Source organism: Phaethon aethereus (assembly GCF_964289735.1).
Source record: "Phaethon aethereus genome assembly, chromosome: 5".
In the NCBI taxonomy this organism is placed as follows: domain Eukaryota; kingdom Metazoa; phylum Chordata; class Aves; order Phaethontiformes; family Phaethontidae; genus Phaethon; species Phaethon aethereus.
Window position 1 is genome coordinate 46,896,908 of NC_138579.1, and position 27,048 is coordinate 46,923,955.

At 48.8% G+C, this 27,048-nt stretch overlaps 1 protein-coding gene across 1 annotated transcript in view; it reads right to left on the reverse strand.

Annotated features, from left to right (window-relative positions):
- HSD17B12 (hydroxysteroid 17-beta dehydrogenase 12) overlaps positions 1-19,719 on the reverse strand; it is a gene marked incomplete at both ends in the record, with an annotated part of 94,608 nt that extends 74,889 nt beyond the window's left edge. Inside the window, 3 exon segments of the mRNA XM_082000176.1 lie at positions 19,206-19,379; positions 19,382-19,568; positions 19,570-19,719. Coding sequence (XP_081856302.1) covers positions 19,206-19,379; positions 19,382-19,568; positions 19,570-19,719 — 511 coding nt within the window.
- Positions 19,720-27,048: the final 7,329 nt, after the last annotated feature.

Below are 27,048 nucleotides of genomic sequence, written 5' to 3' on the forward strand. Positions count from 1 at the left end.
GTGCACGTGACAAGAAAGTTACACAACACTGTATAGGGATTTTCTGGCCCCTTGATTTTTCTATTGGAATACGAAGCAGCTTGGTTTCCTCGCTGAATTTTTGTGAAGACTTTGAAAAGCCCACAAAGCTAATACAATATCTAATCCTTCCCAAAGCTATTTCCATTCTTGGAGATCTTCTAAAAAGTTCTTGTGTCTGACAACTGTTAAGATACATTTCTGCTATGTGACTGTTTCAACAGCTAAAAAATTCTAAAAACAAGGGGAGTTCCAGAAATGCTAGGGCTTTTTAAAAATGTTTTTAAAATAGAATAGGGATTTTTCAGCCCTTTGGACCTGTGGATCCTTTAGGTTTTGCAATAGCCATGTGGACCTCCATGTAACAGATTCAAGCTTATCGACAAGTTTTCCGCTGACCACTTATAAATTCAAATTCCACCTGCCCCCTCCCCCAAAATAACACAGGTATTCCCAAAGTCAGAACTACCCAAGAAACTACTTTTGTTTGAATTTTGTTTGACTTTGACTTTTTTTTTTTACTTTGACTACTTTTGTTGATCTCCAGGGGCCTATGGGGGAGGAAGACATGCAAGGGCTATAAAAGAAAAAAATACACTTACTGTTTTGAATGTGTGGTCATGGATGCAATATATTAATAAATTCATAAGTCCAATCTGCTGCCATGCAGAGTTTGATTCCTTCACTTAACACATGCAGGGTATACATAGCAGCTCTTACCTACTATTTCAGACGATGCATTTATCAGTCATGGCCAGCGTTCATGGCTCAGGAGGAATTCCCCTGTGTGTATCACATATGTATAGCAACTCACCTTTGGCTTGGGTTTTGTTGGGTTTGTATTTCCAAACCTTTTCTCTCATGATCTATTTAAACTCTACATAAAGATCCCAATTATGTTTCAGGCTTAGATTTATTTTTTTTAAGCAGCCGTAAAACAAAAACCAACTTCAGCACGAGTCAATTCGCATCTTACTTCACGGGCCAGTTTGCACAGCCTGCAGTTAGCAACAGTAGCATTAACCTTGGATTCAAGTTTTACACCTCAGCTACTACAGTGCATAACAGATCGGGAAAGAGCAGGTGTAAGAATGGACTTGAGCACAGCAAAAGCATTTGCTTTGTTTTAGGATATTTCCCAGATCTTCCCCTCTTCATGAGTTCTCATCATGTCACATACCATGCAAGAAAGACAAAAGTAGAAAAGCTTGGCAACTCTTTTACTACTGGTTTGGAGCAGTCAAGTTCTGCCTCTCTATGACCCACACAGTATATTTACTTCCTCCCCCTCCAACACAAGCGTGGGGAAGCCAATGTAGGTAGAATTTAACATCCGCAGGCTATCTAGGGAAAAAGGAATCTGGCTGCAAAGCAGCGAGACTTGGAGATATTTCATTCAGAAGCTATATACAGAACAGGGAATTAAACTCTCAGAGATCCCGACTGCTCAGAACTAGAACAGAAATTGAGGCAGAAGACATCCAGTGATATTTTATTCATTTTGGCTAGAAGCAACATTAAAACAAGCTGTATACTGAGAAGTTAGCATTTGCTCTAGGGACACAGAGGTATGAAGATAAGGATTCTGAAAAACAGCTGAAGTGGCAACACCACTCACCCCCAAACCATGTAACCTGCCCAAAGGTAGGGAAGTTGAAGCACAGAGACTTCCATACCTGAAGCCCCAAAACAGCAGTATGAGGAGCATCACGTTCAGAATTTTACAAGGCCTTGGGAAGGTGGCAGGAGGATGACAAGGGCGGAAAGCAAGCTCAGCCCCTCTAACGTATATACAGCAGGAAGCAAGAGTACAAACGTATGTCTGCTTCACTCCTGCACCACACCAGGCCAGTTCCTGGTGGTTTTACCGAGATGAAGGACGAGCACAGCAGCAACGCAAGATGTGTTGTGTTAGACAGAGGTGAGAAACATTCACCAGTGTCATGAGAGCTTGGAAGAGCTGTTCCCATTCACCCAGCCCACCGCTCCTCACATTGAGGCTGCAGAACTATGGGACTGCAGGACATTCACAATTTTAAGTGAGCAGGTCAATCTATCACATCCGTATTAGATCCGTGTGCAGCTTGTCTAGGGTAAGTGTGGACTGAAACTAATGTGACCACTACAGGTAAAAAGTCTCCAGCACTTATATACTTAAATTAGATAACAAAATTGGAGCATTTAGAACGCTAATTAGCCTAGACGGCATCTTAAAGTAGTGTACATTAAGTGAGAAGTGATATCTTCTTGTTTAGAGATATTATTGTATCTTCTAATAAAAGGTTATGTTTCTTTACCCACCAAATGGAAAGATCCAAAATTTCAGGTCACACAAATCTTCAGTTCCCAAGTACCAAAAAACATGGACTAGAGCACTTAAGCCACCTGCTGCTACCCAAGACACAAACCAACATCAGATACGATGGTTCCTCCCTTCCCCCTCGCTAGTTTGAAATGAAGTATCTGTGCAATCGTGCTCGAACCAACTGCTAAAGTAGCATTTCTGGGGAGAGAAGAAAACACCCCTCAGGGTGTCCCCACTCAGAGGTTCAGTCATGATTGCCTCCACTCTGAGATCCACAAGAAGCTGGTGAGCATGTTTATGCTATGCTAGGAATGGCTCTAAACCTTTTATAACCTCTCAGTCTAAATAAGACCATTATTTCTGTTAAAAGCAGAGCCCTCTCAGTTGTACTGGAAATAGCTTCTTGTGCGTTGCCAGAGACAAAGATGGCTTTGGGAGCATATTTAGTAGATAACGTGCTGTTAAAGAGATGCAGAGACAAGCACAGATAAAAACTGATGTAGCTGGCAAGTCTGTTTTTCAGCTGCCGAGATGTTATAAGGGCAACTCTTAAAAATGTGGAGAAGTAGCACAAGAATTTAAATTTCTAGAGTCTTTGCAAGTTACCTAATTATGATGAGGAGCAATCTATTCAAATAGATGGTTCATACAAAAACAGACAAAGTCTAAAGTTGCTGAAGAGCCCTTAAACTCATCTTCAAAAGATACCTTGCCTACAAGTGTGAGGTACTCTGCAGTATTTTGTTTAAAGTCCGCATTTTACATTCTAGCGTACACACTAGAAACCGATGCACAAGCGCAATTTTGTTTAAATTAGAAGTCATCTGATTATCTTGCTTTTGTGCACTGCAGTTCTCGAACAGGAGCTTAAACAAGCTCAAACCACACCTTTCGAAAAAGTCTGTCTTCTCCGCATTGTCAGGAGGATTACTCAAGTGCTCAGCAGCACCCTCTAGCCCACAGACTTTAAGAAGGAACCGAGGACAGACTAGTCTCCTCAATTGAGCAAAACCTACCATTCATAAAAAGGGGGTCGCTCAGCGCTGAAAGACAACGATGCAGCGCGAGAAGCCGATCAAATCTGAAAGACTATTCTGTATTTTTCGGTCCTAAGTATAATATAGGTTTAGCTAAAACGAGAATATTTGGTAATTACTGTTCCACAGAGGTCCCTTCCATCCCACACTCTTAATTACATTTGCTTTAATTAAGTATTTCTGTCCGGGGGGAGGGGGGATGACTGATGTTAACACGCCCAAGTTCATCAATTTGGAAGGTAACGGTTGTCTCATGAGAAATGCCCTCGATAAATTACCAGGGAGACTCTTAGGTTAAAGCAATTTGGAAATCCTTGGCTGCTTTATTTGCACCGGCACCGTTTTGCAATTGGTCTTCGCGCGGAAGACTGAAGGAAAAGCTCGGGCAACGCTGCCTTTCCCTTCCCACTTCCAAATAAAGCAACGGCACTGATGCCTTCCACATTTCACGCCGGGCTCCCTGAAAACTTGCAGTGTTTTCCCGGTGGAGAACTCCCCAGAATTCCCCACGGAGGCGAGGCTCACACCAAGCCTCCTTAAATGTTTCAGCCACACTCGATCCGCTGCGCTTCCTTCTCCCCGGCAGAGCGCCCGTGGGCCCTGCCTGGGCTCGGGCACGCTGCCCCCGGCCGCCCGTGGGCCAGCCAGTGTCCCTGTCACGCGAGGCAGCTGCGGAGCGGCCCCAGCACGATCCGGCGGGTGAACGGCCCGGCTGCCGGTTCACAGCAGCGGGCGCCCGCCGTGCGCAACCCGCCCGGCCCGCTGCAAGCTCTTGAAAGAAACTTGGGGAGGGGAGCTCCGCCGCCCCCCGCGGCGGGTGGGCGGCCAGCGAAGGCATCCCCGAAGTCCGGGAATAACGGGAATCCGGGGCGGAGGGGGGGGAAGGCAGCACTCGCTGCCCCAAAGGGCCCCACCACCTCCCCGCAGGGGCTGCGAACCCGCCCCAGCGCTGGCCCCGGGCGTTTCGTAAGCGGAGCGGAGGGAGCGCGTTATGTCACCGGTTAGGTAACGGGCGCGGGAGCCGCCGCAGTGACGGCATTCCTCCTCCTCCCCCCCCTCCCGGCGCGGCCGGGTCGGACGAGGTGAGGCGGCGTTAACCCTTCGCGGGGGCGGCCTTCCCCCGCGGGGAGTGCATCCCGCCTCCCCCGCCGCCCACCGGAGCCCGCGGGGAGCGAGGCCGGCCGCCGCCGAGGGGCGCGGCGGGGCGGTGGCACCGGCGCTGACCGACAGCGCCCAACACACGCCCCCGGTCGCCGGGCGGGGCCGGCAGGGGGCGCTGCGGCGCCGCGGCGGGACGGGGACACGGAGACGGAGCGCGCGGCAGCCCGCGGCCCCAGCCGCGCGGCCATTTCCCCGCGCCCACGCGCGATGCCTCTGCCCCAGCCCGTGGGGCACCGCGCTGTCCCACGGCGGCGGCCGCTGGGAGCAGGCGTGGGCCCGGCGGCGGCGCCGCGGAGGGAAAGGGGCCGGCGCAGCTCGGCACGCCAGCCGCACCGGCGGCACCGCTCCTCCGTACACCTTCTTCCCAGCGGGCCCACGCCGTGGCACACAATGCGGTCCATACCCTGGCACAAAACACGCGCATTACCGAGGCGCTGGCGCCCCGCGCCAGGCCAGCGGCTGGCACCTCCAGAGAGCCCGGCTTCCAGCCGGGCCAGCTCGGGGCTACCGGCACTTTCTTTGCAGCCCAGCCCACTCCATGCTCCGCTGCAGCAGCGGGCAGAAAGCGCGACACGGCTGAGAGCATCTCCCGTGCCTCCTCACCCTGCCCCACGAGTCTCCCCAGTTGGCTTTCACAGAAGGTCCCGCAGAGCGTTCACCCTTGACTCGATGCCAACAGCCCCATGCGCTCCCTGTCCCATGCCCACAGCCGCAGGGCGTGCACCCCCGGCAGAGGGGAGGACCCCCAGGCGTGCCCTTGCCCCACGTCAATCTCAGGTCCCACTGAGCCCTGGATCCATCACGGAACACACACACAGCACTACCCACAGCACTATCCACCGTGTCCTCAGCAGGTACCCTGTTCCCGGCAAGGTGGAGACTTCTATGGATACTTACAGCAAGAATGCAGTGCTCTCCCATCAAGCTCCACCACAGTCTCCTTCCAAGGTCTTCATTGCAATCTCCCCAATGCCCTTTTCATTCAGGGAGTCCTCCACTCAAGTACGTGGTGACAAGACTCTTCAGCTCATCCCAAGCAAGCTAGAGAAATTTCCAGCAACACCCTCTGTCCAGAGATGCAATGCTATAAAGGGAGAACAGCATCCACCAGCTGCCTGGATGCTCTGAAGCAGCACCCACAACAGGTTGCACCCCTCTGGCTCCCTGTTTGACTTTCTGAACGTCCTGCCCCATCCTCCTTTTTCTGTTTGCTACTTTTCCCCCTCTTTGACATCCCATCCTCGCAGTATTCCTATCCCCGCTTCTTGAGGACTTTTTGATTTAGAAAGGTTTACACTTTCCACTACAGGAACAAACAACAGAAAAGGTTTCCAGCAGTGCTCCCCCCACTCCTCTCTGAGTGGGACGGGAGGCCTGCTATTGGACTTCTCTTTCTGGTCCAAGAGAAAAGAGGTTGCTCTTAACCACCTCAGCATAGACTGATCTTGGTACCTGTAGTCCACTGGCTAGAACCAGCTCGCCAGAAAAGCTTTATTTTCCCCAGATCCCTGCTAGCCTTTCTCTCAAGAGATCTTCTCAAAACAGAACAAAGCTCCACCACTGCCAGCGGGAACTGTTCCAGCAATTCTGCTTTCTGCTGCTCTCCGAGTCCCACAAACCTTTCCTACAGCATGATCAGACAGCCAGTGGCACCTCACCAAAATACTGCTGTCCCAAAAGCAACCGGACATGGGCATCACCACTCCTGAGTATGGGCCAACTGGGGCACAGCACAGTTAGAGGCAGAGTAGCCCACCCCACCTGCACACCAATACACTAATAAATTTAGGAATATCATTCATGATAAAAATGGCCATTGTCTTGGTACCTTTGATGCAAGCTACTTCCACAACTTAAGAAGAAAAAAAAAAAAAAGAAAAAACCCACCCCCCACATTACTGCTCCGAGTAATAAGGGCAAAACTTCAGACTGCAGAAAATCCACCACTAGTAAGACTATATGCAAGACAGGATTGAGCATTAAAAGTTATGATCAGCATCCCTTGCTTAAGTGATTGCCATATTACTAATTCCCCCAAAAGTAAGCCTTTAAAAATGAAAATATAAATCAACCTCTCCAGAAAATACTATTTTAAAATAATATGCACTTATAAAATATATTATTACTCAGATCTACTTCCTCTATTTGTACAGAATTTGTGCTGAAAGTAAGCTTAAGAGAAAAACAAAAAGCAAAGCTGCAAAGAGACATTCTAGGTTAATTTTACGCTTTGGACTGAAACAAGCTAGTCTCTACTGGTACATCACACTAACGTTTCTCTGAACAAATGCATTATTTTCATATGTTGGCAAGGCAATGTTTCATATCAGAACTTCTACACTTCGATTTTATCCACAACCAGCGACAGCACAGAAGTGAGGAATCCAGCTGGGATGAGATCCTACCACAATTCTGCATAGCTGGCAGCTTGAAAATCCACTTTCTTTGTAAGCCAAGAAAGTTTAGTCAAAATGACTTCCGGATGAACAGATTTCCCACCCCCCTCACATTTTCAAACACTGTAAAACATCAAGATTTCAGTTCCCAGAATTAGTTTTAAATATAGATAAATACAACTGGTCTGTCTATAAGGATAAGTCCCCACAGAAAGAATAGCATACTAAAACTACTGTGTAAGGAGTAGCTTAAAGTTTTCTTAAAATTAATTCCATAACTAGCAAACCAATACAAGACCAGTATCCTAGTCTTTGAAAGGGAAAGGAGCTTGTTAGAACTTGTTGGCAAGGATCTCCAAACCTGTACTCTGCAACTCACAATCAAGCCTCTCAACATACCCACGAGAGGACAGTGTACACACCACCCACCTTGATCCACAGAGAACTGAGCAAAACAAGACTTTGGAATAGCCCATCGAGATGAGGCCAAGCAACAGAACTGACAACAGGCTCCTCCTGCAGTTTTAGGCTCAGTTTAAGCCAGCGTAGCTGCAGGATGTCACCCAGCCATCCATTCCTACCTGCTTCTCCAGCATCTGTCCACCAATTGCTTTTCAGGCAAATCAGCAAGCTGATCCAGCCAAGCCCACAGCTGGTCTTTCTTGCTGAGTTAGTCGTCAGCCATGCTAGCGAGCAGATGCTGGAGCACCAGCGCCATACACCGACTAGAGCAGAAGCAATTCTTTTGGCAGCAGTCTGGTCTTGGAGCAACTCAAGCTGACCACTGGGCTTAACTGTATCCTCAGCGTAACAGTTTCATGATACTGGTGAGTTTTCCTTCTGTTGCACTGGCACTGGAACTCATTTGACTCACAGCAAAGCAGTCTAAGGAGCATAAATAGCCAAAAGTGATCAGTCTTCTGCAGGGCAAACTCCATAACCAAATCACTGCAGAACAGACAAACACCAGTACCAGCACAAGGAGGAGAAAAGCAGAAGGGCTTCTACCACCTTCCCTCCCCAAACCAAACAATTAGATCAGAAAGCCATGATGTAAAAACCACACACTCAGTCTTCTTGTGACTGACGATATCTCATTTATAAACTGACATCATTTGAGAGAGGCAGCGATTCCAGTGCAAAGGAACATGAAGGAGGCCCTGGAGGTTGGAGTGAACACCCAGACCACAACTAGAATGGGCAAAAAATACCAGAAGTGAAGAACCAGTCCAGCAAACCTCAGATCAGAATCTAGGAACAAACACAAAGCTGCAGAGCACCAAAAGTTGTGACATAGATCTGAAGACAGAATTGGGATTACTGGGCCAAGGAGACTGAGGTAAAGAGTTTGTATTAGGACAGGTAACTTGCCTTTAAGCACAACTGTAAGCGGATCAGAACACACAACCCTTTCTGCCACACCAAACAAACACCGGGTTGGACATGCAGGACATCTGAGGGCAGGAACAAACACCAAGAAACCCTAACTTTAATCCCTTGTTCAACTACTGATGGGGCAGCAGCTTCTTCCAGCGACCCTCTACTGCCCTGTCATTCTCCTGGTTGGCTGTTGCTTCTCCCTCCTGTGAACAGACCTCACTCGTGAGCTGTGCGGAATCACCTCTACTCAGTCACATGGATGGAAAGCTCCTGTGGCAGATGGGACTCTGTCCTGGTTTCAGCCAGGATAGAGTTGATTTTCTTCATAGAAGCTAGTGTGAGGCTGTGTTTTGGATTTGGGATGAGAAAATGTTGATAATGTGCTGATGTTTTGAGCTGTTGCTGAGTAGTCAAGGCCAGTCCAGCTTCTTGTGCTGGCCTGCTAGCAAGAAGGCTGGGGATGATTCGTGCACCTTTTCCAACAGCTTTGTCAATGCTATTGGGAAACTCAGACACCAGGAATACTGGCCATATACACCTCATCAAGAAAAAAATTTGTGAAAACTATTAGTGAATAATGAGTTTATAGATCAAATGCCTTTGCTGGCACAGTAAGAATCCTGGAGAAGGAAGCAGAGAGGCCAAAGCCCGTGGGAAACAGATCAACCAGAGGCTTCAAAAGAGATACAAGGGAAGTGTTTCAGAGGAACAGATCAGCAGGACACAGATGAAGAACATGAAACTGGGACTTGCTGGAACAAGGATCCAGTGGTAGAGTAGAGTATGGAGAAGAGCAGCATGCAAGTGTTGGCTGGGTAGCAGCAGTCACATTTCAGATAGTTCTCTGCCTTCTGCTTTCTAGACCTACACAAACTCTTGCACACCTCTGCAAACCTCTGCATCTTAAAGTAGGAACTAGAGACTTTGGAAGGAGACCAGACTCTTCAGTCCCTGCACAACAGTTTCTCCTCCTCAACAACAAAAACCTTTGCCCCACTGAGCTTCTCCCACACCTCTCACCCGGCTTCTCTCATTAGAGCTTTTCTCCCTTTCTGCTTCAGTGGTAGTCTTCTAACACACATGAAAATCCTCTGGAAAATCTTTGTGATTAACATACCTAGAGCTGAGCTCCTCACCCCTGCTTTTTCTTGTCCGGTATGTATAGAGCTCCTCAAGAAGTGGAAGTGCAGCTGTCCCTCGGGTACTGGCATGACTGATGTAATACACCCTCCTAAGACACCATGGCTCACGATTAGTTAAGAGAAGAAAATAGGTAGGTAGGTACCTATTTTCTACCTCTGAGAAGGTAGAAAAAAACAAAGGAAAAAACCTCCAAGCAACCAAAACCAAATCCTGTGCAGTCAACTAAACAGTAAGTACGGCACATACACAGACCATTCCTCAACCTGAGCCACACAGCTGTCTCCCACCCTCTTTGGGACAAGCAACTGAGTCATGAGAGAAACACAAGAGAACCCTCAGGAAAGAAAGAAGCAGTGAAGGTGAACTAAAATTGGAATAAAGTACAAGAAACAAAGGCACAGGCACCACTTTCTTTGAGGCTCAGCTTCTGGACATCTCATCTCCAGTTTTAAGAACTGCTACACAAGAGCTTTCCTTCAAAACCTACAACCAAACTCCAGGATTTTAGGTGTCACCATCTGTTGCTGAAGCCAGGGGAGTAAATTGAAAGCTCAGTAGGAAATTTTGCATATAGCTCTTTTCCAGTGTTAGCTGGAGAGCTTATATTGTGGCTCAGGATTTCAGCTCTGCTAATGACTCACCCAGTGGGTGATGGTGTACTGCTCTAGACTTCAGCTCCAGGAATCTGGGAAGTTACACAGATTTGGAAAGAAAAATACTACATTCAGGTTAAACAATCAGGAGTCAAAAAATAGCAGATTTAAGGTGGAATCCTTTTGTGCAATTAAATGTACTACAGGGGAAGGAAGTCAGCCCTAATTCTAGCATTTTCAGATATTAATGTACTCAATCTGAAAACTGTTTTCCTTTACTCTAGGAACCTAGGTTTCTTAAAGCCTATCAGTAAGTGAGCAACAGAAGTCATCTGAAGTTACAAGCAGCAACCCTAAATCTAATTAGGCAAGTGATTAAACCATGCAAGCCCAACACAACATGAGATGCTTTACCCACTAGCTACAGTTTATCCCACATCTGTGGGATATACAAGTCTAAAGAATCACATTTGGCATTTCTGTTAGAATAATTAGGAAAGATACTTTCTTACTATCATCCCTTCTGTAGCAGAGATGGTTGTTCCAACTCCATGGATTAGGAATGGAAATATTCATAAAACCAAGAACAACATGTTTCACCCACCTACCAAAAAAATAATTCCCAGGTGGTAAACTACTGCAGTTTTCTCCAAATCCACTCTCAGCTCTGCCCTCACATCCTCAGGACCTCCTGCTAGCTCCCTTGTTCCTTACTGTCCTGGTTTCAGCTGGGCTAGAATTAATTTTCTTCACAGAAGCTAGTGTGAGGCTGTGTTTTGGATTTGGGATGAGAAAATGTTGATAAGGTGCTGATGTTTTGAATTGTTGCTGAGGAGTCAAGGACAGTCCAGCTTCTCGTGCTGGCTGGGGGTGCACGGGGAGCTGGGAGGGGACACAGCCAGGACAGCTGACCCAGGCTGGCCAAAGAGATATTCCATACCATATGGCGTCACGCTCAGTATATAAAGCTGGGACGGAGAAGAAGGAAGGGGTGGAGGGACGTTCGGATTTATGGCGTCTGTCTTCCCAAGAAACCATTACGCATGATGCAGCCCTGCTTCCCTGGAGATGGCTGAACACCTGCCTGCCCATGGGGAGTGGTGAATGGATTCCTTGTTTTGCTCTGCTCACGTGCGCGGCTTTTGCTTTACCTGTTAAACTGCCTTTAACTCAAACCATGAGTTTCACTTTTACCCTTCCGATTCTCTCCCCCATGCCACCAGGGAGGAGTGAGCGAGTGGCTGCGTGGGGCTTCGTTGCTGGCTGGGGCTAAACCACGACGCTTACACAGGAGTGCATTTACCCACCTGGCTGTAACAGCCAGCACAGCTCCAGTTGGACTTCTGTGCTCCTCACTCCTACACACGGCCTTTCTTTGCTTTCATCAAGGAGCTTCAGAGGTAATCTTCCCAAAGGGGAGGGAAGTACACTGGCCAAAAAAGCAACATAAAGAAACTGGAGCAAGATACTACTCTAGATTACATCCTTGCAAAAATCCCTAGTTTTAACTAAATGGTTTCCATTACAAGTATTCCCACTTTAAAATACATAGAAGGTTACAAGAACAAGCTGGCTTAAAATAACACAGCTATTCATCCCCCACACTAATAAATTTTCAAGCATTTCCCTCTCAGGCTGTTTATTAAAGATGGGTATTCCTTTCACCTCAACGCAAACAGCATATGTCCTTCACTCATCATTAGCTTTTTTTTTCGGAGGTGGAGAAACCATACTACAGCATTTAACTCTCCTTCATGTGCATCTTCGTTCCTGCAGTTAAACATGGCAAAGCCTGTCCATGTTCTGATTCTAGTTCCCCAGTGATATTAGCTCTGCGTTACTGAACACTTCCATGCAGAATTTCACTTGAAAAATGAAAAGCATCTCAAAAAAACCAGGAGAATGGAAGTGTTCACACCAAATCAAACTCGAGAGCTGGAGATTATGAGCCTGGTTGATGCTGAGGTTGGTGGAGCCCACATGTACACATTCAGTCTCAACAGGTGCAGACATAAGCCAGAAGCGAAGGACTCAAGTCCATCGGCAGGGATGCAGCAGAACCAGAGATGGCACTCTGGACTTCTGGTCTCTAAGCATTTGCTCACTCTCTCCTCTTCTGACCAGAGAGTGCAAGAAGGAGCACTTAATGCAATAAGCGTTGAGCAATCCTACTAAGCAGACATTTTAAACAGTCAGTAACATCACGTACAAAGAAAACACCTAAAAGAAGCAATCAAGAAGCAGAAAGACAGCAAAACTGTAGAAAACAGTAAAGTATGGTTCATTCTTTTATATTGTCCAGGAAGCAAAACCTATTTTAGAATATGTTAGTAGCAGTCACCTATGCAAGAAATACGAGAGAACCTCCCTGACTCACCAAGAGCTGCAGGGCCTCACAAGGAGTTGCAGCCCGCTGCAGAGCCACGCAGTGCAAGCTGCTGAGCCTAGAGCAAGGTCCGCGATCCCACCTCTCCTGGGTTGCTCTGGAGGAACAAGCGCTTGCTTAGTCCAACAAAGAGCAGGCTGAAGGGATACACTAACAGGAGTCTTCTAAATTACAAGCTATGAGCAGGATCGATGACTGCTAATTTTTTTTACCAGAGAAAATTTAGGATTGATAGATACCGTGAAACATCACCTGGTAAATGGGAAAAGAAAAAGGCAGACTCAGTGGAGCACAGCACTTCTGGGAAGGTCAGACAGGGTTAGGACACTTGCACCAGATCATTCCCAGAGCCACATTTCAGTGCAGTAACCCTTCACAAGCACTTTGCAAACAGCCATACAAGAAAACAATACACGCTTCAAGTTCAGGCTGGAAGTTTGGCTTGAGCTGTCACGAATTATAAGCAAGCTGGTATATTTTCACATGCTCTTAACATTACTTTTTGGACTGATGAGTGCCATGCTTTATTTCATACAAGGGTGGAAGTGTTTGTGTAGCACCCAGAATTGAGAACAAGACCAGAAAACCCTCGCCATGGATCCAAAGTGCTGAAGATGATGAATCCCACAATAAGTGATTCCGCTAAAGAACGAGAGATAACCAAAAGCTCTCCCCAAAGCTCCGCACACACCAGCCAAGCACTCAGGTGCAGGGAAAACAGGAGTTAGGCAGAGCCTCTCCTCTCACATCGTGCAGAGAGAGCAAGTGCTGAGAGAGGTTACAACTCCCCTCGTTTCCACACTAACTATACCCACACCACACATTGCACTAGGTTGGCTGTTTTAATCTGCGACAGTGATTTGTGACGTGATCTGTCAGCTATCATTGCACGTTGCCAAACACCTGCAAAGCAAGATTGCACTCATTTGTGCAACAGGGGTTGCAACTTGCAGAAAACAAAAAAGCCTTCAGGTAAAACAACTATTTCACTTGATGCTAAGGACCTTCAAAAATGATGCTGCTTTTGAAAGCTGCTCAAAGTTATCAACAAGTTACCACCTGGTCAGCACTTAAAGTGAATGTCCTTTGTATGGAGTTCTTAAAATGTCATTAAAATAATTTATCAGACTTATTTCACTAAGGTTGTCCCAAGAACTTCGTAAGGATCAGGGTCTGTTTTATAAGATGCTGTTTTCCAGGGACCACAGGAAGCATAATTCTGTAGAAGGAATCTACCTCAAACTGTTTACAAGCATAAAATCCAGATTGTCACTTCTTCATATACGTATCACATCTTATCAATCTAATAAGATTATTGTTAAGGTTAACTGTATAAGGTTTAACAAGGCCAAGTGCCGGGTCCTGCACTTTGGCCACAACAACCCCATGCAACACTACAGGCTTGGGGAGGAGTGGCTGGAGAGCTGCCCGGTGGAAAGGGACCTGGGGGTGCTGGTTGACAGCCGGCTGAATATGAGCCGGCAGTGTGCCCAGGTGACCAAGAAGGCCAACAGCGTCCTGGCCTGTATCAGAAGTCGTATGGCCAGCAGGAGTAGGGAAGTGATCGTGCCCCTGTACTCGGCCGCACCTTGAATCCTGTGTTCAGTTTTGGGCCCCTCACTACAAGAAGGACGTTGAGGTGCTTGAGTGTGTCCAGAGAAGGGCAACGAAGCTGGTGAGGGGGCTGGAGCACAAGTCTTATGAGGAGCGGCTGAGGGAACTGGGGTTGTTCAGTCTGGAGAAGAGGAGGCTGAGGGGAGACCTTATCGCTCTCTACAACTACCTGAAAGGGGGTTGTGGCGACAAGGGTGTTGACCTCTTCTCCCAAGTAATCAGTGATAGGACGAGAGGAAATGGCCTCAAGTTACGCCAGGGGAGGTTTAGATTGGATATTAGGAAAAATTTCTTCACCGAGAGGGTGGTCAAGCATTGCAACAGGCTGCCCAGGGAGGTGGTGGAGTCGCCATCTCTGGAAGTGTTCAAAAAACATGTGGATGTGGCACTTCAGGACATTGTTTAGAGGACACGGTGGCGCTGGATTAATGGTTGGACTTGATGATCTTGAAGGTCCTTTCCAACCTAGTGATTCTGTGATTTAGAGCTTGTTATTACCAACTTCCTGGTCAATAAGAGTTTGGGAATCACACCTCATACTCAGTTTTTAAGAAACCTGACCGTAAAGACACAAATAAGCATCTACTCCACTGCTCATGTACCCAGTTACATATATTTTTCATGCCTCCCTTAGTGGCCCTAGTATACAAATAGCTATTTTTAGATGCTGGACTATGCATAGTCAAATGCAGCCCATGTTAAGTAAAAGAAGCCCACAAGAAAAAGCAGAGAGCATTCACCCAGCTTTGCTGCTGATGAAAGAACTTATTGTTAAACATTTACACAGGAAAAGAACGGTTTAAGACTGAATAAGGGGGTTTTGTCTAAAACCAAATTACAGAAAGTTAAAGGCAGTGGAGAGCACCATCCTGATTAATGAGCTCTTACAGTTTCTTTTTTAAGATATCTAGAGCAAATTGCTCACATTTAGTTATTTTTGCATGTTAGTGAATAAACTCCAAGAAGCCTAATTAAGGCAAGCTCATTTTCACAAACATTTGTTGGCCCCAATACAACTGTACAGCTGTATTCACCACATGAGAAAGCATCATCACTATCAGACATTTTGTAATCATTGAATGTGCGATTATTCAACCATGCTTGTATCAGAAGCAGTGGGGAACCAAGTGGACACTCTTCTAAGCCACTGTGAGGCTTCAAAGAAAACAGGACTTCTGAGTGTCATATGGCTAATTACACAGTCAAAATAAACTTTGTTTCCAGTTAACACATCACTTCAGTTACAGCAAATTGGAAAAAAAAAATTATCTCATTAAAATATTTGCAATTTTGGGCCAGGAAAAAAGAAAGAAAAAATATAAGTATCCAGCATGACCAAGATGTTGTAAGTTTTAGAGCAACAGATCACTCCAACTTGTAGTGCTGGTGTATTTTGAATATACAAAGTTGATTATTTGCATATACCGAACTGGTCTGACCTCACACCTGACCCCGCTCTGAGCAGGTTGAACTAGAAAGCCTCCTGAGGTCCCTCCCAGTCTGAATTACCATAGGATTTTGACTTCATTTCACCAAGTTACTGAAGGGAAGGGGCAGAAAAACAATTTCATCTTTTCCAGAAAAAGAGGCAGCTTCCTAAAATAGGAGATAGGGCAACTCTCCAAGCGGGAACTATGACAGCAGCAGACGGTTCCCTGCTCCAGACACTCTGCGCTCCAGAATACACCCAACTGTCAATGCCAGAGAAGCGAGGTGGCTGCCTGCCACCACCACCGATGGGACACTCACCCAACCTAAGGAATGGATGAAATCATTATGGATCACAACTACCAGCACTGCCAGCAGATCTGCCTGTCCAGAGGAAGGCAGGGGAACGGCCACGTCTTTGCTGTATTCTTGGTAATTTCAGAATGACTCCTTGGCATTCTGCTCCTGTTGAGCCTGTGGTTTATTTAGCTAAACTCTTTACCAATCAAGGGAGCTGTTATTCTTATCTTCTGTTACCACTTAAAGAGGCACACTAAAGGTACAGAGCACTTGACCCAGGAGTTTTCACCGTATTCTCTCTCAAGATGCACCCAGAAATCCCACATCAAGGTAACATCCACCCAACCTCCATCACTGCACAGCAGCCAAAACCAAGCCAGATGTGAATTATGGGGAGAGAAAACCAGAAAAGCTGCATACAAACCTTCACACATAAGAGTGACTGTAGAAAAACTAACTTTTTGACAAAAACAGCTGCTATTTTAAAGTAGTAAAAACCTAATTTTCTCAGAGTACATCACTGGTTCCCATAGTTCCTCCTCCTCACATCCACTCCTTCTAAATACCAGCAAGTTAGTGCATAGACAGAAGCAACTGCACATATGCAACCAAAATCCCACTAAGAAAAGCAAGGAAAGAATTTGCAACGCAATTTCAGACATGCGGAAGAGTTAAAGGGCAGTGAGGAGTCCTTACAAAGGGGCTTGTAAGGGCTTTCTAGTTTTTGTAAAGTTGCTTTCTAGTTGTGCAGTAGAAAGAATGCATTGTCACAGTAATGACAGCTGCTAATTAGGATCAAGCCCATTGGTTTTTAAAAGACCAGGAGAGGAGGAAATACACTTCTTCCCACAGTATGACTTTGTAATTCTCAAGGTGACCCGACATATGTGTGCCTTCATCCTCCTTTCTAGGAGGACAGAAAACAAAGCCTCCCCAGCCTATTGCTGGTGCCACAATGCACTTCACGGCAAACCACTCCAGTGCTTACTCAGACTGAGAAAACCTCTCCTCGTTTCAGCTGGAGACCACAGCAGCCACCCCAGTAAAGCAGCATCTCGCCTGCATCAGTAACACGCAAACGATGTACAACAGCTAGCTGATGATGGGCACGTGTCTTTCTACAGTGACAGCTCAGGTCCAAGTTAGCAGGCACCATCACTCTATTCCTCCATCTTCCTTATTGCTGCAGCAGTGCTCCTACTTCAGAACAGGAGTAATAAACACAGGGAATTTAGCTTTACTGCCAATGCTCCTCTTCCTCCATGCCTTGAAGATCACGATCACAGCAAAGAGAAAGAATAATTTTTGTGAGCAGCCATTGGCCACGTACAATGGCCTGCTGCCACCTGTGCTTGTAGGAAACAGTGACAGAGGACATTTGCATCGCAGTTCTCTGTTCACAGGATGCTTGAGGATGCAACTGAGGAAAGATCTGCTGTCTACAGTTTGTGGTTCCAGGTGGTAAGCTGGCATTTGGCTCAAGCACTGCAAATTTCTGTGTTTCAAACAACGCAGAACAAGCTAAAGTAACCACTAAGACTTCTGCGATGCACCACAGGTCAGCAGGCAACTGATAACGTAGTAACATATCCAAAACCAAACTTAAAAAGTCAAAGAGGCTTTGGGTGTCGTGTGCCAACCGGACAGTTATATACCTTATATAGACATATGTCACATACCTTATATAGACATATATGTAGACATATATCTATCTTTGACAGACATGCCATTTCTCTAGCTGGAAGGAAGACATGGGCCTAAATCATTTGTACATAATGCTGTAACTTGTCCAAAGCACTGCTGCTGTATTTCAAGCCTGTGCATGCAGGACCCATGACATGCTCTGGGATTAGAGACGCTGCCAGTAGCATCGCTGCTTTCCTTGTGCCTTGTTCAATTACCCCACCATGTCTTCACACATGAGATCTGTGTTGGCTCTTGCAGAGGTTATGGGGAATCACATTCATTAGCCCTGCGACCTACCAGCTTGTCGTGGGGCTGCTGTACCTCCAGGTCTGCCACCAAGATGCAGCTGCAGAATGTACGCCCTGATGCCCTCCTCCCGCTCCCCTTCACAGAAGGGAGTACCTTTTGCAGCCTTTCAAACTCAAGCTCACAGCTCTTACAGTTGGCAATTACTTTCATGGCCCACCTTATCAATTCCCAACCAGATGCAGGACTTTCCCTTCCCACTGCCTTTGGCAGGAATGGATTTGAAAACTCTCTTGGCCTGATCTGTTACGCTGGCAGAGAAGCCCTTTCTAATTCCGCATCATCACTTAAGAGCCACTGTAGCAGGGTCAGGCTAAGATGGGAGAAACGGCCTTTCCCCAGCACGGTTCCTGGGACCAGGAATCAGAGAACTGAGGAAAGTTCGCACAAGGCAGCGCCGAGAGTCCCCTGGCCGCGTCCCCTGCGACACTTCCAGAGAGCTCCCGTCTTCCCGGGATGCCCGTCACCCGCCGCGGCCGGGGCGGGGAGGGGCGGAGCGGCCACCGCCACCCCTTTCACCAGGGACGGCCCCGGCTGCCGCCACGCTGCAGGCGGCCACCTCCCGGGTCTCCGGCCTGCGGGGGGGAAGGGGAGGGGGGGGTGCCGCAAGTGTCACGTAGCCGCTCCCCGAGTCCGCCCCCAGCGCTCGCGCTCCGCAGCGCTCCGCTCCGGCGCTCGGAGGCGCGGCCGAGACACACCCCCCGGCGGCACCGGGGCGGTGAGACCGCGGACGGGCGGCTGCCGAGCGAACCGCAGCCCGGGGCGGGCGGAGGGAAGCGCCCGCTTCTCCGGGGGCGGCGAGGGAGACGGGGCTGAACGTGACGTCAGCGATGAGGTGCGAGGCCGGCGCGCGCGGAGCCACCCCCCGGCTCTGCCGGCACGGAGCGGGGAGGGCGGCGCGCACCCACCGGCCGCGCGTGGCAACCGCTGCCGGCATCGGGTCCGCTCCCGCCGCCTCCCCTCGCGCGGGCACCGCTCCGCAGGGCGCGGACCCCGAGCCAGACTGCGCGCCCGGGAGGCCGGGCCGGCCCAAGCCGAAGTTCAAGCGAGCCGCGCCCCCCTCGACGCCCCCGTGTCCCGGCAAACAGCGCTTCCCTCAACCCCGCTCTGACCGGCGCCCTCCGGCCCCGCAGCCTTCGCGGGGAGCCTGAGCCCGGTGGAGCGGCAGGTCCCGCCGGCCCCTCAGCCGCTGCCCCAGGCCGGCCCGCCCGAGGACCCGGCTGCCGCCAGCCCGGCCGCGGGGTGCCGTCCCCGGCCGCTCCGCCGGGCCGCCCTGCTTCCCCGAGGGCCCGCCCGCCCCTCTCCCCGCCGACCCGAGGCTGCCGTCGTGCTCCCCCGGGGGGGTCTGTCCCGGCCCCGGCGGGGGAGTGGAGCCGTCGCGGGGGAGTGGAGCCGTAGCGGGGGAGTGGAGCCGTCGCGGGGGCGGCGCAGCCGGCCGGGACGCGCACTCACCTGCCCAGGCACCCAGCGCCGGCCCCACAGCGGCGGCGCCAGTACCCAGCACCCAGACGCGGAAGCCGGCCAGCAGGCGGTAGGAGGCCAGTGCCGCCGCGTAGAGGGCGCCCAGCGCGCCCACCCAGTAGAGGAGGCCGGCGGCCGGGAGCGCGGCGGTAGCCACCATGCTGCGGAGGCGGCCGCGGCCGAACTGAGCCCTCCCGGCCACCGCCGACCCGCAGCCGTCACGGCGCCCGCCCCCGCTCCGCCGCGATTGGCTGAGGGGCCGCTCAGCCACGGGGTAACTCGGCAACGCGACCGGCCACGCCCGCCCTCGGGCCGCGCGGCCCCGCCACACTCCTGCCGCGCCGGAGAGGAGGGGGGCAGAGAGCGAGCGGCCACACGCCCCCGTACTACTTGCGGCCTGCGCCCCACGTGGTCGGCACCGCTCTCTTACCGCTATTGGCCAGCGAGCATGGCCGTCAACCGGCGACAGTGCTCCGATTGGCCCTTCCGCCAAGCGGTCTCGCATGATTGGTGAAAGACGGGTTCTCTCTTCCCGCCCCTTCTGACGTCATATGAGCCCATTCATAAAATGCTCAGGCTCCGCCTCGCATCTAAGTACGTCCCTCGGTTCCCCCCGCATACCCCTCCCCCACCCCGGCCGTGGCCGAAGCGGGGGGTCCGCGGGAGATGTGACCCCACGGGCTGAGGCGTGTACCCCCAAACCCGGCAGCCTGGCACCGGGGAGAGTCCATCCCGGGGCGTCGCAGCCCCGCTGCCATTACACGGCACGCTCCGTGGGGCCCGACCGGCCTCACTCCGCCTCCCCCGGCAAGGTCGGGGGCAGCGGAGGCCGCCTGCGGCATTTCCCCCGGGCTGCCCCCTTGCTGCGCCTTCAGCGTCCCGTTAGACGCAACCTCGCTCCCACAGCCCCACGTGCCACGGGTTGGGACCCCCCGAAGTTGGGAGGAGCGTAGAAGACACCTCGATGGCTCTTCCTTCCACCGTGGGATGGAAGAGGTGTCTTCTGCCCCACCTTCCAGCCGCCTGCTAGGGCCATGCCACCCGCACCCCACGTACCACCCCGGGGTTCCTCCTTCCTCCTCATGGACACCAGCCTGGGGCCGGGGGAGGTGGGACACGGGAGGCTGAAGCCCTGGAACAGCTCGTGGTGCAACGCATGGGCCAACCAAAATGCCAGAAACATCCAGCGGCAGCGGAGGCGACTGCTGTTTTTAAAGGTGAGCTTTTGCGACTTTCGGCGTCAAAATCTTTTTCTAGAAAGCAAGCCTTTTATACTATTTATTTGCTGATGACCTCATTACAGGCAGTAAGAAACCTTCTGTAGATGAGTTTTTTTCAGAGTTTCACACCCGAGCTGTTAAGCACAAGGAGCATAGAGGGTAGTTTTACCTGTTGCCTTTCCTTTCTCCCCTGCCTTGGAAAACAGATCATACCCACATCCCGCTGCTACTGCTGAAGATCTCCAAGCTCTACCAGAGCTCTGCTTCAGACTTCATCCTCTTGCCATGCTGCTCTGACTCCTTCGAGGGCCCACTTCAGCCTTCCAGATACCCACCAACCATCCCAGCTGAACCCAAAACAGTCACGGAGTTCATCTTCCTCATCCACCCATTTTGTTATGTTGCTCTTTCCCTCACTGTCTCTCCAGCTGCTGCTGCAGCCACTCAAGCCGGTGGCACTCATGTTCATGGGTCTCTACACATAGCTTTGCTGCCAGCCAATTTTCAGGAACCTCCAGCTTTCCATGCCCTCCGTGCCTCTGCAGAAGTGCTGCTGCCAGGCTGCAGCCATTTGTCCGCTCCCCTCATCCACTCCTTTTGCATTACTTTCCACATGCCCTGTCGATGCTGGATGCAGCCTCCAGGAGGTCATCTGCCAAACCCTGTCAGCATCAGATCCAACTTCCTTTTACAGATCCCACTCCTGCAGACTGTTTACTACTGTAAACTGAATGGCCTTACAAGCTACCTGCCGTTTATAATCATAGAATAATTGGGCTTGGGAGGGACCTTTAAAGGCCATCTAGTCCAACCCCCCTGCAATAAGCAGGGACATCTTCAACTAGATCAGGCTGCTCAGAGCCCCATCCAACTTGACCTTGAATGTCTCCAGGGACAGGGCATCTACCATCTCTCTGGGCAACCTGTGCCAGAGCTTCACCACCCTCACTGTGAAAAATTTCTTCCTTACATCTAGCCTCAATCTGCTCTCTTTTAGTTCTCTCTCCTTGTCCCATTCCGTGTTCCCTAACCTTTGCCTGCTTGTTCTTCATAAGGCACCAGCTCCTCAATGCAGGGATGACAATTTTCGGAGTTTGGAAAGATCTTGTATTAGGTGCTACTCTAAATGCAACAGGCAAGTAGTATCCTGCGTGTGGCAGCCTGAAGTCCCAATGAGATTATGGTGCCATGTGGATGCAGTTACAGAGACTGCTGCAACCTCAAAGCTCTTATTGAGAAACAAGACACTTTTGTCTGACATCGTGTCCAGAGAAGGGCAACGAAGCTGGTGAGGGGTCTGGAGCACATGTCTTATGAGGAGCGGCTGAGGGAACTGGGGTTGTTTAGTCTGGAGAAGAGGAGGCTGAGGGGAGACCTTATCGCTCTCTACAACTACCTGAAAGGGGGTTGTGGCGATGAGGGTGTTGGTCTCTTCTCCCAAGTAACTAGTGATAGGACAAGAGGAAATGGCCTCAAGTTGCGCCAGGGGAGGTTTAGATTGGATATTAGGAAAAATTTCTTCACCGAGAGGGTGGTCAGGCATTGGAACAGGCTGCCCAGGGAGGTGGTGGAGTCGCCATCCCTGGAAGTGTTCAAAAAACGTGTGGATGTGGCGCTTCAGGACATGGTTTAGGGGACATGGTAGTTCTGGATTAATGGTTGGACTTGATGATCTTAAAGGTCCTTTCCAACCTAGTGTTCTGTGATTCTGTGATCAACTACCTGATGAAATGAACCGCCTGTCCTCAGATTGCACTTAATGACCTTTCATTTATACTAAGGTGTCGTGGTTTAGCCCCAGCCGGCAACTAAGCACCACGCAGCTGCTCGCTCACTCCCCCTCCTGCAGTGGGACGGGGGAGAGAATTGGGAAAAAACTCATGGGTTGAGATAAACACGGTTTAATAGGACAGAAAGAAAGAAGGAAACAACAATGATAATACCAACAAAGGAATGTACAAGAACAAGTGATGCCCAATACAGCAATTGCTCGCCACCCGGTGATCGACAGCCCGTCCCCGAGCAGCGATTTCTGCCCCCCGGCCAACTCCAGTTTATATACTGGGCATGACATCGTTTGGTAGGGAATATCTCTTTGGCCAGCCTGGATCAGCTGTCCCGGCTGTGTCCCCTCCCAGCTTCCCGTGCACCCCCAGCCTGCTCGCTGGCAGCCCAGCACAAGAAGCTGAACTGTCCTTGACTGCTCAGCAACAACCCAAAACATCAGCACATTATCAACAGTTTCTCATCCCAAATCCAAAACACAGTCTCACACTAGCTTCTGTGAAGAAAACCAGCTCTATCCTGGCTGAAACCAGGACATAAGGGAAACAAGACCAAAAAAATCAAATGAAAATGTGCTTTGATAGGTTAATCCGTTTTATTAGTTTAATACAAATAAATGTTTGTTACATTTCCTGTTATTAAATACATATATATACACACACACAACAGGTTTTCACTCAAAGATACATAATTAATAGAAATCAAAGGTTTCTGTTCATAATCTACTTGTAGAAAACAATTAGATTCATAGTGGGATTCAAACTTCATTGGATTCAACAATACACTGTATGCACTGATGCAGATTAAGCATGAAACTATCATACACTTTGCAATGAAAAATTTCTCAAGTTGCTGTCTTTTTGACTGACCTGTAGGTTTACAGTTGATTTTTAGAAATTCATCTCTACCATACAGCAGTTGTACCAGATCTAATGGGAGGGAGCATGCCTCACAGAGAGCCATCCATCCTCACTATGATTTAGCTCACTTTTTTTTTTTGTCAGTCAGTCACTCAATTGTGAAAGGTGACACCACAGAGCATCAAGCTCTCACCAGGTTTTCTTCCTATTTTTTCCCCAAGAGAGCCCACCTATTGCTTACTGGCCACCGTTTTTAGAATAGTGTGATTTGCTAGGTCTAACTCCTGCAGTCTTTACACAAGGAAAAGTCTCATAGTCCTCACCTACACAGACAGAATTTAGATTACAAGGAAGTGCAAAATTCCTGGGATAATTTAATTTTCCTCTTGCTCCATATCAGTCTTTCCTTAATTGTAAACCTACTTTAATCTGCGTGGAGAATCTTGGCATTTTTGCATGAACACGTGCATGTTGGAAAGAAACAACGTTGTTACAGTAAGAGAAAAGAACACAGGCAATCGGAGGGAAGTTCAAGCATCACTCCTCATTGGGATCATAGGGCAACTGTAAATTGTTAGAAAGAGCATGCGCTTGCTGTGGCCACATGCCACTACTTTCTTCTACTGGCTGTCAAAGCAGTTCTCAAAGTGTTTGCAGGATAACGACACACTGCTGATTCTCACTCTTTTGTCTTCCAGAGGGCCAGGCAATGAAGAGACAGGATACAGCAAAAGCATCTGAAAAGAGAAAAGGAACCAGTTTGGCTCTAGTGAGAGATCCTCTACAAGTCAAAGAAAAAACAAGACCTGAAGTGAGGCGTGGAAGGTAACAGTATAATCACCAGGGTCACCAAGGGTCAAGAACAGAAGTGGACTCGGCAGTTGGACAGCATATGTAGAGGCTGGAGGAAAGGAGATGGGTGTTGGGCAACCTACTGAAGGGAGCCAGCAACTTCCTACTGGATGTCCACGTAAGCCACACTGCAGTTACCATGGGGATGCTGCCAATTACAAATGGGTCAGAAATAGGGAAGGAGGTACATGGGTGCTGTGAAAGATTTGTTGGCCTTTGTCAGAGCCTACCTATCTTTTATTACAACATCTACTGCCCACTGTACTGCAGTTGTGCTGCTCCTGAGACCTTTTGTCTGAACAACCTTTTTGTTGCGGGTCAGGACAGAACCTGCTCTGCTCTTCTCTTGGGGAACCAATAAATCCCTTGACAGAGAACCACAGATACAGCAAGGCAGTCCTCAAGTTTTTTGTGCTAAAAAATAATACTGGTTATTCAACAGCATTGCTATTTTTTATGCTTCTCTGTTCAGAGAGAAAGGCAGTCCTCTGAGAGGCTTACAGTCTACATTTAGAAGAAGATGAGTCACAGGCAGGGAAAGGGACTCACTGGAAGGGAAAGAATTATACAAAGGTCAAGTGAGAGGTTTTGGATCTCTTGGCTTACGGCCATCACACATTCCTGAGCAACAGGCATATCTCCTTTTTCAGGGTTAACCCTGGTCTTCCCATGAGCTTTGTAGGTCTGTTCCCATTTCCCATAAGCTGCTGCAAATCCCACGGAGCACCCAGTCAGCTGTGCTGATGGAACAGACAGGCATTTTGAACATACTCACTCATCAGTGTGCACACACATGTATATGAGGTCACCTCGCTAAGGCCCCAGAGATCCTTGTTTCCACAGCATCTTTTATCAGTTGAAGCATGTAGTCAGTTCCAGATGACTGCAGATGCAATCTGGTTCAGAGTGGTGATGCAAGCCTAAGTCAATCCACAATTCAGCTACATTACTCCATCGCGTGGAAAGTGGCCAAACTGTATGGCAGATCACAAGAGAGACAAAAGGCAAAGTGTTTAGGAAAGCTAAAACAGTAAAGACCTGCATGAGTTAAAAAACAACAGTAAATAAAAATGAACAAAAAATAAGGATGTAGAACCACAGAGAGGAAGACATCAAAAGGAGACATAAAGCAAAAATACAGCAGAGGAGAAATAAAATACATTGAACGGGTTAAAAGAGCATCCAATAAAAAGAGACATTCAATTTTTATTATTTTCTGTGACTTTGCTGACACAAGTACCTCACAAGCTATCACACATCTCAGTGAGACCACATTCCCATGTCTCTCATGCACATCCTCCCTCCTGCCCTGCTCTCCCAGTACCTGAAGAACACGCCTCTCACTACAAGCCCGCAGATGAGAACCAAAGTCAGCCACTCACTGTACACACAGCGAGGCCTGTGGCCCAGGGGTCTCAGGCCTTGGGAGGCCTCGGCGCTGGGATCCACTCCTCACCTCAGCCTGGCTAGCCCAGCCGGCAGTGCCGTCTGCTCTGTAGCAACCCTGAGAGAAGGATGGGGGACTGCTGGTTCTCTCTGATGTGTCACTTTTTCCTGCCACTGAGAACAGGTGTAGTCATCTGTTTCATTAAATAGCATTCTTGTACCCAGCACTAATTTTATCCCTTTACAAATATGTTTTTCATTCTAGCAAGTCAAGTACAGTTCTCCCTCCTGTACAGTCATTCTGCTCTCATGCCTCTCTTACCATTACTCACACTTATTGCAGTGAGGCCGGATTCAGTAAAGGGCCTGGCTGTTGCAGTGCTGAGCAGTGCCGTGTGTCTTTGCCTAAATCCAGAGTCTCAAATTAAGCCACCCTGCCTTGGTGCACATCGAAGGCAAAAAGTAGAATATCTAAGAATGGGATCTACGGTGCCCATCCTGTTAAGTGAAGAACTCTACAGGAACCAGTTGGACATGCCAATAAATCTCTCACGACATCTCAAACAGCAGTGGATCCTAATGCTGGGATGAGGCAAGATACCTTGTGTGGAATTCCTAATCCTGAGCCTTTTCTTAGGCACCTACTCCACCCCCTTGCAGGAGTCATGGTACCCCTCCGAGCCCACACGCTATTTAGCACCCACCCAAGAACTGTTTTCCCTCCTCTGCCTGAAAGGGCTTACATCAGCAAAGTGTCTTAAGAGCACGGCACAGACGTGTACTGGGTAGGATGCTCTTGGTTGGAGCTGTTGCACAGCACACAAAATAACTCGTTTTCCATCAGCCGCAATGATGGGAGGGAAAGCCAGCAGGACTGGAGGGGCCGGAGCAGATATTCTTAGCCCCATCACGTGCATAAATCTTAAGCCTGTGTTAAAACAGTGTATTTGGGCACCTCTGAAAGCAGGTAGGTATGTACCACACTGTGTAACAGCTATACACTCCTGATTGTTTCTTAAGTGAACCTTGGACATCAGCAACCTGTCCTTCTACTTCAGGGATTAAAGTCCCAAATTTCTCAACAACAAATCACTCCAGGCAAATGTAGCAATGGAAGCTAAACAGAACCTAAAGCAAGACAGTAGCTGGCATATTAACTAGTTGAGTCTACAGATTGTAAATTTAGTGTGTCACGCAGATGCACATTACTCTTTTATGAGAAGGTCCGTTCAATTCCCCTTAAGAAGAAGAGGAAACAATACAAATGGCACTACAAACTTCTAGTATTTTATACAGGGATTTTTCGTTTTTACCTACTGTTGATTAAGAGGCAAGTCTCTTTTAAAATCTCAAAATTCCTCTTTTTGTTGCCATTCCCTGTTTAAAAGTAATTTAGAAGTAATTACAAGGTGGAGCTCCAGATCCTCTCATCATGCAAACCAAGGAAAGGCTTGAGTAGGACCATGCATATAAAGCTGCTGGGTTTTTTTTAATCACCAGCAACACTGGAAATCAAGTACTTCTCCAGAAAAATTCTAATAGTTGTACATGCTGCAAATCCAAGTGCAGCATGTGTTTAGTGGAGGGACATAATATGGGCGGTGGCAACAGAAGATTAACCTTCTTCAATCCTACAGCCCACTGAAATGTATTGATTTTGAGCTGAAAATATCATCCGCAGAAACAAAATACTGTGTTCTCATTGTTTAATCCTTGATGTCTCTGCTACCT